This window comes from Bos taurus, chromosome 4 (assembly GCF_002263795.3).
Source record: "Bos taurus isolate L1 Dominette 01449 registration number 42190680 breed Hereford chromosome 4, ARS-UCD2.0, whole genome shotgun sequence".
NCBI lineage: Eukaryota > Metazoa > Chordata > Mammalia > Artiodactyla > Bovidae > Bos > Bos taurus.
Window position 1 is genome coordinate 102169122 of NC_037331.1, and position 17684 is coordinate 102186805.

Below are 17684 nucleotides of genomic sequence, written 5' to 3' on the forward strand. Positions count from 1 at the left end.
AAGAACCTCCCCTCTTATCACAGAGATTAGTAAATCCAGGTGGCAAAATCCATGCTACTTCCACAATATCTTTTCTATACATTTTCCCTTTTTGAAAAATTCTTCCCTTTGCTCCCTCACTCGACTTCGTTATGCTTCGACCCTCCTCACCATATTTACTCCTCCTACTGGACCTCCGTCCGCAGTAGTAAATAGAGAGTTTTTCGAAGTAGTTAATTAACAGCTTCGGGTAGACACTGTGAAGCCCCGCCCCATAGGAGGAGCTAACACAGTTGGACCGAATTATGTGGTCGGTCGTTAACAAATAAACACTTAATCTTTTTAGAGGAGCTAAACACACACAAAGGGCCAATCAGAGGCCGTGGTTCCCGGAGCTCGGGGGGCGGGGCTGGGCAAGCGCCCTCCCACCTCCCAGCCTCCCGCCACCGCTGTCTGATCCTCGCGGGCTTCGGGCAGGCCCCGCCCTCCGATCAGACGCGGCTGGATAGAACGGCTCTCTCCCTGCCTTCGCTTCGGTTGCTGGGAGAGGGAGGGCGGCGGCGGGGGCGTGGCCTGAGGTGGGGCTCGCGGGCCCCAGAGAAAGGCAGAGAGGCGAGGGCGGGCTGGGCGGATTCGACGAGCGCCGCGGCGGTTGGCGAAGCGAGCCGGGCGCAGCCTCCCCGATGCGAAGAGCAGTCCCCGCTGACAGATCCTCTTCTTCCGGCCGCGCCACCCGGGAGGCGGATCCCCGGGGCCTGAGGAGGCTTCCTCGGCCCGAGCCTCCGTCCCTCCCTCTCCTGCGGGTCACCGGAGCGGCCTAGGAGAAGGAGAAGGAGGTCTACCGGGGGCGGCGGCGGGCAGAGAACGCGCTCCCCCTTTCCCAGCGGCGGCGGCGGGGGCAGGACAATGGAGGTGGCTGTGGAGAAGGCGGCGACGGCGGCCGCGGCCGCTTCGGCGGCGGCCGCCGGGGGGCCCTCGGCGGCGCCGAGCGGGGAGAACGAGGCCGAGAGTCGTCAGGGCCCTGACTCGGAGCGCGGAGGGGAGGCGGCCCGGCTCAACCTGTTGGACACTTGCGCCGTGTGCCACCAGAACATCCAGAGCCGGGCCCCCAAGCTGCTGCCTTGCCTGCACTCCTTCTGCCAGCGCTGCCTGCCCGCGCCCCAGCGCTACCTCATGCTGCCTGCGCCCATGCTGGGCTCTGCCGAAACCCCGCCGCCCGTCCCCGCCCCCGGCTCGCCGGTCAGCGGCTCCTCGCCGTTCGCTACCCAAGGTGAGAGGCGGGAGGGTGGGGTGGGGTGAGGAGGCCGGCGCCCCGGGGCGGCGCGGCGACCCGCTGTCACGTCGTCGCCGCCCGGGGTGCTCGGCGGGGGAGGGGCGAGGAGGGTCTATGCTGGCGACGGTGACATGCAGGGCTCGCGCGCTCTGCGGCGTCCGCGCGCCCCGCGAGCAACTTCCCCCGGCGCTGTGGACTTGGCCGAGCTGCTGCTCCCGCCCCCCCAGCCTCCTCCTCCGGGCTGCGTGGCCCGTGCAACCCGTACTTTTGAAAACCTCTGCGGGAGTGCGCTGTTGTCTATCTCCGGCCCTTTGCCGGCTGCATCTAGTTAACCGCTACCCTCTGCCTCCCCGCAGCTTTGTCCAGGTGATACTAATCATTTCGTCTGTACCCACGTTATTTGAGCTGGCGAGGGGAAGGGAGGGATGAAGATGAGGTGGTGGGGACTTTTATTTGGTTACATATCGGATTCTGGTTTTTTGTTTTGTCTTGCATGTTTTGGGTTATTTACCTTAATGAGCCATCAGTTCTCTCCGATGGGGACAAAGGAACTAAGAGACGGTGTTTTGTGGTGCTTCTCTTTGGGAGATTTTGTTTTGAGTCGGTAAATGGTAAAGACAAATAGAAAAAAGTGATTCGGAGTGCAGCATTTTCTTGGATTTTGTGGACAGCAGCTGGAAATGTTGAAGTTACTGTTCTTTGTGCTGTTTATTACCGTATAATGAGACTTTTGACAGGTAGGTCCCATTGCTAATGTTAACAGGTTTTGAAACACAAAGTTGAAGTAAGCACACTAAATTGTTTGTGGTAGAATAATTGAGGTTTTAAACGTTTACATGGCGAATATTTGAGCAACTCTGTTTAAAAAAGACAAAGTAACCGGAAATAATTCTGTTTTACATACACTGCCTTTTAAAAAGGGACTAGTTGATGTAGTTAGAGAAAAATTGCTAATTAAATAATTGAGCGAGGTCAAAGAACACATGAAATTGATGCTTTTAAATAGGTTGCAGTGTTAGACTCTTGATTTATTTATGTGTTAGGAACAGTGTCTAGTTGAGAGAGTTTTCCATGGGTCTGGCTGTTTGTGCAGAGCTTGCCAGGGGAGGTACTGACTGCCTGCTCTTTGTTTCTGTTTTTAAAGGATGTTTGTATAAGGAAAAACCTTGGATGGTAGAGACAGTGTCTACCATCAGAGCAAAGAGGAACCATGCATATGGTACAATAGTAACAGATCAGTGTCTCCCGGGGTAGAAGGCAGGCCTGCTTATTGCCCATCATAAAAGGTTAGGGTTCCCTAAACTTGGGCTTCCTCTCCTGCAACACAGCCCATTGCTTGCGTTGCTTAAGCAAGTGTCAACTGACCCTCTTCACCTTGCCAGGTGAAAACCGGGGCTCTGGGAACCAGTGCTAAAGTGCTGATGCTTTGGCTTATGTTATTACTGGAAGTAATAATAAATTGCCCTTTGTCTCTGATTCACCAGTCTCATGCCTTCTCCCAGCTTCCATGGTAAGCTAATACTTTGTTAGTTTGCAAGTACGGTAAAAATCTCAGATCCTTCACCCTAATTTGCTCTTGACATGGCCCACCTGTTGGAAAGTTAATTTTACTTCTTAATTTTTAGACACATTTAAGGGTTTCTTTTATTTATATTTTAAATGTTTAAAATGGACAGTAGCCAATTAGGATCTGAATTCTGCATAATTCTAGAATTAAAGATGTATTGTGTTCCAGGGCATGACATTTAGATCTGAATGAATGAGAACATGAGTAATAAAAGCTCTGATCCTCAATTCTGAGGCAAGTTTGCAATTATAAAGTTCTCAAACTGTTGCAGTCTCCAGATATTTTTTATCTTTGTGTTTGTATTGTAAGCCAGAGTTCAGAAAAGCTTTTAAATTGGAAGGTAATGTTTTCATTTTTTTTATACTGAGGAAGATGTTTTTTTACCAACGATACTTCTGCATATATCTCTAAAGAAAAAAAGTTAGGATTATCTTCAATAAATTAAAAATACGATGTTGAGTCTTAATAACTTGAGTATTTTCTCCCTTCTTCTGTCCTTGCAGACTTATTCTAATATTAGCTGTAACAAAAGTTAATAGTTTATTTCAGAACCACAGTTAACCCTTAAGCAGCACAGTTTGAACTGCAAGCGTGCACTAATACACAGATTTTTTTCAATAGAAATACTAGAGTAGTACATGATTTGTCATGGGTTGAATCCAAGGATGCAGAACTGGGAGGGGGAAGGTCAACAGTAAGTTATATTCGAATTTTCAACTGCACAAGTGTCAGCACCCCTAACCCCCCAGCTTGTTCAAGGATCAACTGTAAATAAGGTTCATTTTCTCTGTTCTTCTTCTCCTAATGAACTTGTGGGGACAGGCATCAAAGGTCAAACTACAGTCCTGTCAGGAGCTAACCCAGTAACAGATGGGGAACTAGAAGGCTTGGGTAAAATAATAGGAAATGGTGGGAGAGAAAGGAAGGGAGCAAACTCTACTTAGCTCCAGCAGGTTGTCTTGTGATAGAGCAGGGCCAGGCTTGGAGGATCTTTAATTTTTAATGAGAAGTCTGAGGTCTGGAGGAATGTAACATTTCTCTAGTATTAGATATTGGCAAGTAATTAACACATACTCAGTGTGGACCCTTTCTGTAGGCCAAACAAAACTAGTTTTGTTGAGGCCATATGTGTTACAGTTACACTCAGATTTAGATCTAGTCAAAGCTATGGTTTTTCCAGTAGTCATGTGTGGATGTGAGAGTTGGACTATAAAGAAAGCATAAAGATTTAGATAGGGGTTTTCAAATTTTCACTTTACTAGAATCACCTGATATGCTTGTTGCAAATAAGTTTTCTAGACCTCTTACCCCAGAGAGCTCAGTATGTCATAGCTTTATTTCAGAGTTCTAGATAATCATAAACCCAAGTGGTTGGGTTTTATTTTGTTTTTGTGTGGTGTGTGTGTGTGTGTGTGTGTGTGTGTGTGTGTGTTTTAGTTCAAGCTGTATTATTCTAAAGTACAGTTGCTCAAAGAGGATTCGTTAGAAAATGAAGACCAAATTCAAAAGTGTAGTGTTCTCAACACCATCAAACCTAGTTTCTCTTTCTGTTAAGTGCTTTTTGGTGCTCCTTTTGTTATCCTAAATGAACTTTATAGAAAGTGTTTTCTAACTTTTTTTTTTTTTTACAAAAATCAACATAATGGTTTGATTGTTGTAAAGAAGAAACAAAGCTAATTTGTAACAACAAAGATACAGTTTTTGTAAATGCTTAGACACATTTCATGTTTGGTCAGCAAGCCCATATTGAGAACATTGTTTCAATTTTGTATGGCTACCAGTTAGAAAATGAGTGACCACAAGACTTTTATTTTCTTAGTATGCAGTAATGTCCAGGAAAGGGGGAAGAGCTTGGAAAATATTTTCTTTAGATACATTATGGTACATGAAGTCAGGAGACAAACTGATCTTAAATGTTATAATGTTGTGAAATGTTACAATGTTATGCAATATTTTATAGTGTGGATATTACTGTTCAGCCAAAGAGTAGCAGGCTCTAAGAGCTATTTTTAAAGAAGACTGAGCACACTTTTGAAAGGGGTCACTTTAGTTGTCAAAGGGAGAGTAAAATATGAGTCCATCAGTTCTCTTTATTAACTGGCAGTCTGTAACACTTAACCATCAATTCTGGGAGCTGATTTTTTTGTGAAATTTGCTCTGAAATATTTTATGATAATGTTCTTTAACAATATTGAAAGTGGCATTTAAAATTTTTCATTTCCAATTGTTGCTTACACATTGAAATACAATTGACTTTTGTATGTTGATAATATCCCATTCTCTTGCTAAATTCAATTAAATCTAGTAGTTTTTTGTAGATTCCTTAGGACAACATAGACTATCACGTTGGTTGCAGGTAGTTTTACTTATTTCTTTTCATTTTTTTATAATTTATGACATTTTCTTCTCTTACACTAGCTAGGACTTCCAGTACCATATTGAAGAGAAGTTTAGTTCATTTCAGTATTAAATGAGAGATGACATTCTTTTTCTTATTCCTGATCTTAGGGATAAAACATTAAATTGGCCACTGTAACAGCGGGGGATGGAGAGGGTTGGATGAATTGAAACATATGCAGTAGCATTGAAATATACAATCTACCATACATAAAACAGCTGGTGGGAAGTTGCTGTATAACACAGGGAGCTCAACCCCATGCTCTTTGACAATCTAGAGAAGTGGAATGGAGGTTCAAGAGGGAGTGGGCATATATATACTTATGGCTGATTCACATTATTGTATGGCAGAATCTAACACAACATTGTAAAGCAATTATCCTCCAATTTAAAAAAAAATTAAGTTGCTCACCATTAATATGTTAGCTTCTTTGTTTTTTATAATTGCCCATTATAAAAAACATTAATAGGTTTCCTTCTATTTCAAATGTCTTCAGGGTTTTTACCATGAATGAATGATTAATTTGGTCAAATGCATTTTCTATATTTATTAAAATGGTTATGTGGTGGATTTTGTTTTGTTTTTTTTCCTGTTCTGTGGTGACTTACATTGATTTTCATATGTTAAACCAGTCTTGAATTCTTGGTCACAGTGTGTTGTTCTTTCTGTGCATTTCTAGATTTGACTTGCTGATACTTTAAAGATTTTTTTTTTCTTATATTCATGAGGAACATATGATTATCTTCTGTTCTTACCTAATTTTGGCATCAAGGTAATACCTCAAAATATAGTATAAGGTGTTGCCTCCATCTCTGTTTTCTGAAAGAGTTTTTGTATTACTGTTAATGCCTTCTTGAATATTTGACAGAATTCACTAGTGAATCCACATGGGCTTGGAGTTTTCTTTATGGGGATGATTTTGATTAGGAATTCAGTGTCTTTAATAGAAATAGGGCTATCAGATTTTTTCTATTTCTTCTTGAATCCATTTCAGTAAATTGTGTGAATAAAAGTATATGATTTTGCTAATTGGTACATTTATTGGCATGAGTTTGTTCGTAACATTCTTTTATCCTTTCAGTGTGTTCAGGAGCTGAATGATGTTTCAGCTTTTGACCAGTGGGTTGCCTAGAAGTGTGTTAAATTTGTAGATGTATGGGGGACTTTCTAGATAGCTTATTTCATTAGAATGAAAAAAAAAAAAATGCTCTGTAGGATTTAAATCTTTTGAAGTTTACAGTCAGCAAAAACAAGACCGGGAGCTGAGTGTGGCTCAGATCATGAACTCCTTATTACCAAATTCAGACTTAAATTGAAGAAAGTGGGGAAAACCACTAGACCATTCAGGTATGACCTAAATCAAATGCCTTATGATTATACAGTGGAAGTGAGAAATAGATTTAAGGGACTAGATCTGATAGAGTGCCTGATGAACTATGGATGGAGGTTCATGACATTGTATAGGAGACAGGGATCAAGACCATCCCCAAGGAAAAGAAAAGCAAAAAATCAAAATGGCTGTCTGAGGAGGCCTTACAAATAGCTGTGAAAAGAAGAGAAGCAAAAAGCAAAGGAGAAAAGGAAAGATATAAGCATCTGAATGCAGAGTTCCAAAGAATAGCAAGGAGAGAGAAGAAAGCCTTCCTCAGCGATCAATACAAAGAAATAGAGGAAAACAATAGAATGGGAAAGACTAGAGATCTCTTCAAGAAAATTAGAGATACCAAGGGACCATTTCATGCAAAGATGGGCTCATCCAGTAAAGGACAGAAATGGTATGGACCTAACAGAAGCAGAAGATATTAAGAAGAGATGGCAAGAATACACAGAAGAACTGTACAAAAAAGATCTTCACGACCCAGATAATCATGATGGTGTGATCTCTCGCCTAGAGCCAGACATCCTGGAATGTGAAGTGAACTAGGCCTTAGAAAGGATCACTATGAACAAAGCTAGTGGAGGTGATGGAATTCCAGTTGAGCTATTTCAAATCCTGGAAGATGATGCTGTGAGAGTGCCGCACTCAATATGCCAGCAAATTTGGAAAACTCAGCAGTGGCCACAGGACTGGAAAAGGTCAGTTTTCATTCCAATCCCAAAGAAAGGCAATGCCAAAGAATTTCAAACTATACTGCACAATTGCACTCATCTCACATGCTAGTAAAGTAATGCTTAAAATTCTGCAAGCCAGGCTTCAGCAGTACATGAACCATGAACTTCCAGATGTTTAAGCTGGTTTTAGAAAAGGCAGAGGAACCAGAGATCAAATTGCCAACATCTGCTGGATCATGGAAAAAGCAAGAGAGTTCCAGAAAGACATCCATTTCTGCTTTATTGACTGTGCCAAAGCCTTTGACTGTGTGGATCACAATAAACTGGAAAATTCTGAAAGAGATGGGAATACCAGACCACCTGACCTGCCTTTTGAGAAACCTATATGCAGATCAGGAAGCAACAGTTAGAACTAGACATAGAACAACAGACTGGTTCCAAATAGGAAAAGGAGGCCGTCAAGGCTTTTTTTTTTGTCACCCTGCTTATTTAACTTATATGCAGAGTACATCATGAGAAACACTGGGCTGGAGGAAGCACAAGCTGGAATCAAGATTGCCTGGAGAAATATCAATAACCTCAGATATGCAGATGATACCACTCTTATGGCAGAAAGTGAAAAGGAACTAAAAAGCCTGTTGATGAAAGTGAAAAAGGAGAGTTAAAAAGTTGGCTTAAAGGTCAACATTCAGAACACTAAAACCATGGCATCTGGTCCCATCACTTCATGGGAAATAGACGGGGAAACAGTGGAAACAGTTAGACTTTATTTTTGGGGGCCCCAAAATCACTGCAGATGGTGATTGCAGCCATGAAATTAAAAGACACTTAGTCCTTGGAAGCAAAGTTATGACCAACCTTGATAGCATATTGAAAAGCAGAGATATTACTTTCCCAACAATGGTCCGTCTAGTCAAGGCTATGGTTTTTCCAGTGGTCCTGTATGTATGTGAGTGTTGGACTGTGAAAAAAGCTGAGCGCCGAAGAATTGATGCTTTTCAACTGTGGTGTTGGAGAAGACTCTTGAGAGTCCCTTGGACTGCAAGGAGATCCAACCAGTCCATTCTAAAGGAGATCAGTCCTCCAGTACTTTGGCCAGAAACTCCAGTACTTTGGCCACCTCATGCAAAGTTGACTCATTGGAAAAGACCCTGATGCTGGGAGGGATTGGGGGCAGGAGGAGAAGGGGACGACAGAGGATGAGATGGCTGGATGGCATCACCAACTCGATGGACATGAGTTTGAGTGAACTCTGGGAGTTGGTGATGGACAGGGAGGCCTGGCGTGCTGTGATTTATGGGGTTGCAAAGAGTCAGATACGACTGAGCAACTGAACTGAGACATTTTATGTCCTAGTGTATCATCTGTTTTGATGAATGTGCAGTTAAAGAATTAAATTCTCCATTTGCTGAGAGTAGTGTTCTGTAAATGTTAATTAGGTCAAATTGGTTGATAGTGTAAAAATATGTTATTTTTTTTTGTTTTTTTGTCAGGTTTTTGTTTTTGTTTTTCTGCTTGTTCTATCAGTTATGGAAAAATGTTAAAATCTTCAATCATGATTGCTGATTTATCACTTAATTCCTTTTTTCTAGTTAGTTTCTGTTACAGGTATTTAGAAGTGTTGTCTTACTGATGGGTTCCCTGCCCTAACAATACGAAATGCTCTTCTTTATTTTTCATACTCTTTCATGATGCCTGTTGTTGTTTAGTTGCTCAGTCATGTCATTCTTTGTGACTGCACGGACTGCACACACCAGGCTTCCTTGTCCGTCCCATCTCCCAGAACTTGCTCAAAGTCATATCCATCGAGTTGGTGATGCCATCCAACCATCTCATCCTCTGTCGTCTCCTTCTCCTCCTGCCCTCAATCTTTCCCAGCATCAGGGCCTTTTCTAATGAGTCAGCTCTTCATTTCAGGTGGCCAAAATGCTGGAGCTTCAGCTTCAGCATCAGTCGTCCTTCCAATGAAAATTCAGGGTTGATTTCCCTTAGGATTGACTAGTTTGACCTCTTTGCAGTACATGGAACTCTCAAGAGTCTTCTCCAACAGTACAGTTGAAAAGCATCAGTTCTTCAGCGCTCAACTTTCTTTACCGACAATTCTCACATCCATACATGAATACTGGAAAAGCCATAGTTTTGACTAAACGGACCTTTGTCGGCAAAGTGATGTCTCTGCTTTTTAATACGCTGTCTAGGTTTGTCATAGCTTTTCTTCCAAGGAGCAAGCATTCTTTTAATTTCATGACTGCAGTCACCATCTGCAGTGATTTTGGAGTCCAAGAAAATCAAGTCTATTACTGTTTCCACTGTTTCCCCATCTATTTGCCATGAAGTGATGGGACCAGATGCCATGATCTTAGTTTTCTGAATGTTGAGCTTTAAGCCAACATTTTCACTCTCCTCTTTCACTTTCCTCAAGAGGCTCTTTAGTTCTTCTTCACTTTCTGCCATAAGGGTGGTGTCATCTGCATATCTGAGGTTATTGATATTTCTCCCTGCAATCTTGATTCCATCTTGTGCTTCATCCAGTCCAGCATTTCACATGATGTACTCTGCATAGAAGTTAAATAAGCAAGGTGACAATATACAGCCTTGATGTACTCCTGTTATCTTATTATAGCTATCAGTTTTCTTATCTTTGTGTTTAAATTGTGTATTTTTTTCATCCTTTTTTAACATTTATATTCTCTTATAAATGATTGTGTCTTGCTTTTAATCCAAGTTGTAAAATTTTACTTTTAATTGTTTAATGTATTTACATTTTAAGTTGTTATTATTATGATCCAGTTTAAGATGGCCATCTTTCTCTTCATTTTCTCTATTCCCTGTGAGCCTCTAGTATATATTCTCCTCTCTCAATCCCTTAGGAGCTGCTCTCTGGTAAACTTCTGTAAGTCTCACCCTGCACATGCATAGTAGCCTTCAGCCAAAGATTCAGAGAAACCCTTCATAGACTGCCGGTACCCTTCCTCTGTGCAGTTGCCTTCTCTCGAGTGCTTACCTATTTCACCACCCAAATTTTCCTCAGGATTCTAATCTGTGTCCTCCTTAGGCTCTAGTTCCCTGCACCACAGCCAGAATATAGTTCCCAGGTGGTAGAGAATCAAGATATTATAGGGGCTCACTTCCTGAGTTTTCCCTTTTTCAGGCATCACTGGCATCCATTTCTGTTGTTCAGTGCCAGAAAACAGTGAACTTCGTATGTATTCTTCCCAGTTACACATAGTTGTTCTTGTCAGACAAGCTTGTCCTGCTATTAGTTACTCTGTCCCGATTGAAAGTGGATGTCAGAAGACCATTTTTTAATCACATTGCTTTTTCCCCCCTCTACTCAAATGTGGTAATCAGCAAACTTTGGTCCTTAGATCGCCAGACTTTTCCCTTTAATTCGAAGACTGCACCAGTTTAAACTGTCACATAGATGCACACATCTCTTGTATCTTCCTATAACCTTGATCCCTTTCTCAAATTTTACTTGTGTGTTTTCAAGTATATACTAGACCAGTAGTCTCTAAAATGGAATGTGTGCCATATTACGAAATAAAATACCTACTGAGGAGAGAGAAAACATTAGAACTTATTTGCATAAATTTAATTTGGAAGTACTTGGTTGTATAGATTGTTGTGGTCTCATGAATAAGCATGCCATGGTTGGCTTATTGGTACTTGGCTGCGTTGCACATACCATATCCTGCAAAGAAGTCAGGGTTGCTGCAAGCCCAAAAGGTACCTTTGTGTGAGTTAGCAATAAGGCTTTTCTAGGCATATGTTGCACCTGGGGGATACATGGCTTAGCAAGTGGTATGTCTATAATCGTCATTTGCCCTTTTAAATTAGGCAGTCCCTGGTGCTGTATCTGAATCTTCCCTTGTCTACCCACCAAATTTAGTTCTGCTTAGAGCCCTGCAAGATTGAGACTTAGATTGAGACCTGGGAATCTTTCATAAAAGCAAAAGACAAAAACAAAACTATACACAGCTGTCTTAGAGGTGATGAGATTTCTCTACTGCAGACCCTATTGTGTTTTTTTTTTTTCTCCTGCAAATTGTAACACAATTTACATGTGCTCGGATAAGTTTATGGACTTAAACTGTCAAAGATTGAAGGTCATGGTAGGCCATTACCAGGATCCTGGTGTACAACCCTCTAATCTCCATTCCTAGGGAAGTTCCATATGGATATGGAACTACTCAAAGTCCCGTGGTCTCCAGAGTCTTAAAAGTCCCTAAATTTTAAGATGTAGGGCACATGTGCCATAGCTATAAAAAGTGATTCTAAGGTCAATTCATCTTTGAAAAATGAGGCAAGAATATACAGTGGAGAAGTCTCCTCAATAGGTAATGCTGGAAAAACTGGACAACTACATGTAAATGAATCAGATTAGAACATTCTCTGACTCCGTATACAAAAATAAACACAAAATGGATTGAAGACCTACATATAAGGCTGGATACTGTAAAACTCCTAAAGGAAAACATTAGGAAGAACACTATTTGACATAAGTCATAGCAGTATTTTTTGCATGTCTTCTAGAGTAATGGGAATAAAACAAAAATAAGCAAATGGGACCTAATTAAACTTAAAATATTTTGCACAGTAAAGGAAACCATAAACAAGCAAACTAGTAACCTAAGGAATGGGGTAAAATATTTGCAAACAATGTGATTGACAAGGGATTAATTTCTAGAATACATAAGCAGCTCATATAGCTCAATAAAAAAAAATAAAAAACTCAAAAATGGGCAGAAGACCTAAAGACATTTCTCCAAAGAAGACATCCAGGTGGCCAACAAGTACATGGAAAGATGCTCAACATGGCTAAATATCAGAGAAATGCAAATAACAATCACAATGAGGTATCACTTAATGCTGAATGGCCATCATCAAAGAGTCTACAAATAATAAATGCTGGAGAGGATATAGTAAAAAGGGAACCCTCTTTCTCTGGTGCGGAGAATGTAAATTGGTGTAGCCACTGTGGAGAAGAATATGGAGGTTCCATAAACTAAAAATAGAAATACCATATAATCCTACACCTATATTTGGAAAAGGTGAAAACTCTGTAATTTGAAAAGATACATGCACTCCAGTGTTCATGGCAGCACTGTTTACGTTAGCCAAGACATGGGAGCAACCTAAGTGTCCATTGACAGAGGACTGGATAAAGAAGATGTGAATGGAATGGAATATTAGTTCAGTTCAGTCACTCAGTCATGTCCGACTCTTTGTGACCCCATGGACTGCAGCAGGCCAGACTTCCCTGTCCTTCACCAACTCCTGGAGCTTACTCAAGCTCATGTCCATCAAGTCAGTGATGCCATCCAACCATCTCATCCTCTGTCGTCCCCTTCTCCTCCCACTTTCGATCTTTCCCAGCTTATTACTCACCACAAAAAAACAATGAAATAATGTCATTTGTAGCAACACGGATGGACCTTGAGGTTATACAAAGTAAGTCAGTCGGAGAAAGACAAATGCCATATATAATTTTTATGTGTAATCTTAAAAAAAAAAGGTAGATGAACTTATTTATAAAACAGAAATAGATTCACAGATATAGAACAAACTTACTGTTACCAAAGAGGTGAGAATGAGGGGGGATAAATTAGGAGTTTGGGATTTAACAGATACACACTACTATTTCTAAAATAGATAAACAACAAGGTTTTACGGTATAGAACAAGAACTATTCTTAATTTCCTATAATGATGATGATGGAAAGGAATCTGAAAAGGAATATATATATTTTTTTATATATATACACTCCAGTATTCTTGTCTGGGAAATCCCATGGACAGAGGAGTCTAGCAGGCTCTAGTCCATGGGGTCACAAAGAGTCGGACATGACTGAACAACTAACACTTTCATATATATATATATGTATATAAAAAACACTGAATCACTTTGGTGTATTCCTGAAACTAACACAATGTTGTAAATCAACTATACTTCGTTCAATTACAAGATGATAAATTCTTTAAAAAAAAAAAAAGTGATCCCCAATTCCAATTAAAATTGTAGAGTTAGTTCCAGTTCAATCTATAATCAAGATTGGGTACTGTTGACTTGCTTCTTCCCCAGTGACAGAAAGCTGAGCTCTGAGAAATCAGGACTGCTCATATTTGATGTTATCTTCACTGTTTTGTAGCGGGATAGATACTTGTTGTTCTTGACACCTGAATATGCAATCAGTGGTGAGTTAGCTGGCGAGGAGATCCACGTTGTGTACAAAGCTATAACCGTTACTGCCTGGTTGCTGCCTTATTTTGTGTTTAATTTTATCAGGTGTGTGGAGTTGATGGCATCGTGAGTTTTCCCACCATGCTTAAATTGTTTGAAATCTCATTTTTAGCTATCTTAAAGATAACATTAATTTTGCAAGTATAACATTAGAATAGCCGAACTGACACATTTTAGGTTCTTCATCAGTCTTATTAGGAAGTTAACAGTAGTGACTATCTAGGTCTAACAAGAAGGGAACCTGAAAGTTTGAAAATTAATAAAAAGATTCTTTGAAATTGACGTTTATTATTTTAATGATGAACTACGCCTTAAGTGTATATTACATCTTGGACCATTAGTCCATAACGGTATGAAGCTTCCGTGATTAGCAATATATTTAAGAGTATTTCATTCTTTAAAAATATCTTATATTTTTGTGATTTATTATGTACAAGGTATAGTAGTTTTTGGAGAAGGCAATGGCACACCACTCCAGTACTCTTGCCTGGAAAATCCATGGACGGAGGAGCCTGGTAGTCTGCAGTACATGGGGTCGCAAAGAGTCGGACGTGACTGAGCGACTTCACTTTCACTTTTCTCTTTCATGCATTGGAGAAGGAGATGGCAATCCACTCCAGTATTCTTGCCTGGAGAATCCCAGGGACAGCAGAGCCTGGTGGGCTGCCGTCTATGGGATCACACAGAGTCGGACACGACTGAAGTGACTTAGCAGCAGCAGCAGCATAGTAGTTTTTAGCATATATACATAATAAATATGTAGGGTGCTTATTCAAATATTTGTGTTTAAAACAATGCACGAACATGACTATTAGCTGAATTATCTCAATGTTTTTGCATGTTTATCTAGTCTTTAAAAACATTTTTCACATTCTCTTTAAAGTTGCAGAACAATCCTATCCCTCAAAGAATTTGTTTTGATTTCCTTTAATAAAAATAGTTCATAGGTATTCATATTATGGTACAACAAAATTTAAAAGAAGTTCTTAAATAGTATTCAATCAGTTAGTTCAGTTGATCAGTCGTGTCCAACTCTTTGCGACCCCATGAAATGCAGCATGCCAGCCCTCCCTGTCCATCACCAACTCCCAGAGTTCACCCAGACTCACGTCCATCGGGTCAGTGATGCCGTCCAGCCATCTCGTCCTCTGTCGTCCCCTTCTCCTCCTGCCCCCAATCCCTCCCAGCATCAGAGTCTTTGCCAGTGAGTCAGCTCTTCGCATGAGGTGGCCAAAGTACTGGAGTTTCAGCTTTAGCATCATTCCTTCCAAAGAAATCCCAGGGCTGATCTCCTTCAGAATGGACTGGTTGGATCTCCTTGCAGTCCAAGAGTCTTCTCCAATACCACAGTTCAAAAGCATCAATTCTTCGGCACTCAGCTCTCTTCACAGTCCAACTCTCACATCCATACATGACCACAGGGAAAACCATAGCCTTGACTAGACGGACCTTTGTTGGCAAAGTAATGTCTCTGCTTTTGAATATGCTATCTAGGTTGGTCGTAACTTTCCTTCCAAGGAGTAAGCGTCTTTTAATTTCATGGCTGCAGTCACCATCTGCAGTGATTTTGGAGCCCCCCAAAATAAAGTCTGACACTGTTTCCACTATTTCCCCATCTATTTGCCATGAAGTGATGGGACTGCATGCCATAATGTTAGTTTTCTGAATGTTGAGCTTTAAGCCAGCTTTTTCACTCCACTTTCACTTTCATCAAGAGGCTTTTTGGTTCCTCTGCACTTTCTGCCATAAGGGTGGTGTCATCTGCATATCTGAGGTTATTGATATTTCTCCTGGCAATCTTGATTCCAGCTTGTGTTTCTTCCAGTCCAGCGTTTCTCATGATGTACTCTGCATATAAGTTAAATAAGCAGGGTGACAATATACAGCCTTGACGTACTCCTTTTTAATACTTAATTCTTAATAGGAGTTCTTAATAGAAATTCTTAAATACAAGTCATAATTACCAGAATATTTATTTTGATATTGAATGGATAAGCTCCCTGTGATCTCTTAACTATATATCCTCATCACTAAGCTTAGCCAGGAAGAGAGCCTAAAGCACTTGATATTTTTAGTGTCTGTCTCTATACTGATGTATGTTGATTTATATTTCTTCCTCTCATCAAACTTCTAGACTGGTCCTGTCGTTCAAGTTCTCGTCCCACTTCCCTGACCCTTCCTTGTTGATCTGCTTGCTGTCTTCTGTTTCTTCTTCTGCTCTTAGAAAATAGAGTGTGGAGTACACCTAGGATCAGCCTTTAGGAATTCTTATGGCTAACAACTACTGGGCTTCCCTTGTGGCTCCGCTGGTAAACAGTCTGCCTGCAATGCGGGAGACCTGGGTTCCATCCCTGGGTTGGAAAGATCCCCTGAAGAAGGGAAAGGCTATCCACTCCAATATCTGGCTCAGATCATAAACTCCTTATTCCCAAATTCAGATTTAAATTGAAGAAAGTAGGGACAACCACTGGACCATTCAGGTATGACCTAAATCAAATCCCTTATGATTATACAGGTGAAGTGAGAAATAGATTTAAGGGACTAGATCTGATAGAGTGCCTGAAGAACTATGGACAGAGGTTCGTGACATTGCACAGGACACCGGGATCAAGAACATCCCCAAGGAAAAGCAAAGCAAAAAATCAAAATGGCTGTCTGAGGAGGCCTTACAAATAGCTGTGAAAAGAAGAGAAAAGGAAAGATACACCCATTTGAATGCAGAGTTCCAAATAATAACAAGGAGAGAGAAGAAAGCCTTCCTCAGTGATCACTGCAAAGAAATAGAGGAAAACAATAGAATGGGAAAGACTAGATCTCTTCAAGAAAATTAGAGATACCAAGGGACCATTTCATGCAAAGATGGGCCCAATAAAGGACAGAGATGGTATGGACCTAACAGAAGCAGAAGATACTAAGAAGAGGTGGCAAGAATACACAGAAGAACTGTACAAAAAAGATCTTCATGACCAAGATAATCACAATGGTGTGATCACTCAGCTAGGGCCAGACATCCTGGAATGCGAACTCAAGTGGGCCTTAGAAAGCATCACTACGGACAAAGCTACTGGAGGTGATGGAATTCCAATTGAGCTATTTCAAGTCCTAAAAGATGATGCTGTGAAAGTGCTGCACTCAATATGCCAGCAAATTTGGAAAACTCAGCAGTGGCCACAGGACTGGAAAAGGTCAGGTTTCATTCCAATCCCAAAGAAAGGCAATGCCAAAGAATGCTCAAACTACCTCACAATTGTACTCATCTCACACGCTAGTAAAGTAATGCTCAAAATTTTCCAAGCCAGGCTTCAGCAATACATGAACCGTGAACTTCCAGATGTTCAGGCTGGTTTTAGAAAAGGCAAAGGAACCAGAGATCAAACTGCCAACATTTGCTGGATCATCAAAAAAGCAAGAGAGTTCCAGAAACACATCTATTTCTGCTTTATTGACTATGCCAAAGCCTTTGACTGTGTGGATCACAATAAACTGTAGACAATTCTGAAAGAGATGGGACTACCAGACCACCTGACCTGCCTCTTGAGAAATCTGTATGCACGTCAGGAAGCAACAGTTAGAACTGGACGTGGAACAACAGACTGGTTCCACATAGGAAAAGGAGGCCGTCAAGGATGTATATTGTCACCCTGCTTATTTAACTTATATGCAGAGTACATCATGAGAAATGCTGGGCTAGAAGAAGCACAAGCTGGAATCAAGATGGCTGGGAGAAATATCAATAACCTCATATATGCAGATGATACCACCCTTATGGCAGAAAGTGAAGAACTAAAGAGCCTCTTGATAAAAGTGAAAGAGGAGAGTGAAAAAGTTGGCTTAAAGCTCAACATTCAGAAAAGATCACGGCATCCAGTCCTATCACTTAATGGCAAATAGATGGCGAAACAGTGGCTGACTTTATTTTGGGGGGCTCCAAAATCACTGCAGATGGTGACTGAAGCCATGAAATTAAAAGATGCTTGCTCCTTGGAAGAAAAGTTATGACCAATCTAGACAGCATATTAAAAAGCAGAGACATTCTTTGCCAAAAAAGATCCATCTAGTCACAGCAATGGTTTTTCCAGTAATCATTTATGGATGTGAGAGTTGGACAGTAAAGAAAGCTGAGTACCAAAGAGTTGATGCTTTTGAATTGTGGTGTTGGAGCAAACTCTTGA

The 17684-nt window shown here is 41.0% G+C and overlaps 1 protein-coding gene across 3 annotated transcripts in view; it reads left to right on the forward strand.

Moving 5' to 3' along the window:
- The first annotated feature begins 608 nt into the window (after positions 1-608).
- Positions 609-17684, forward strand: part of TRIM24 (tripartite motif containing 24) — a 116219-nt gene continuing 99143 nt past the window's right edge. For all 3 annotated transcript variants that reach the window (XM_002686994.5, XM_024991170.2, XM_002686995.6), the window contains exon 1: positions 609-1249. In XM_002686994.5, the coding sequence (XP_002687040.1) occupies positions 886-1249 (364 nt within the window). In that variant the 5' untranslated portion in view covers positions 609-885. The remainder of the gene's footprint in view (positions 1250-17684) is intronic.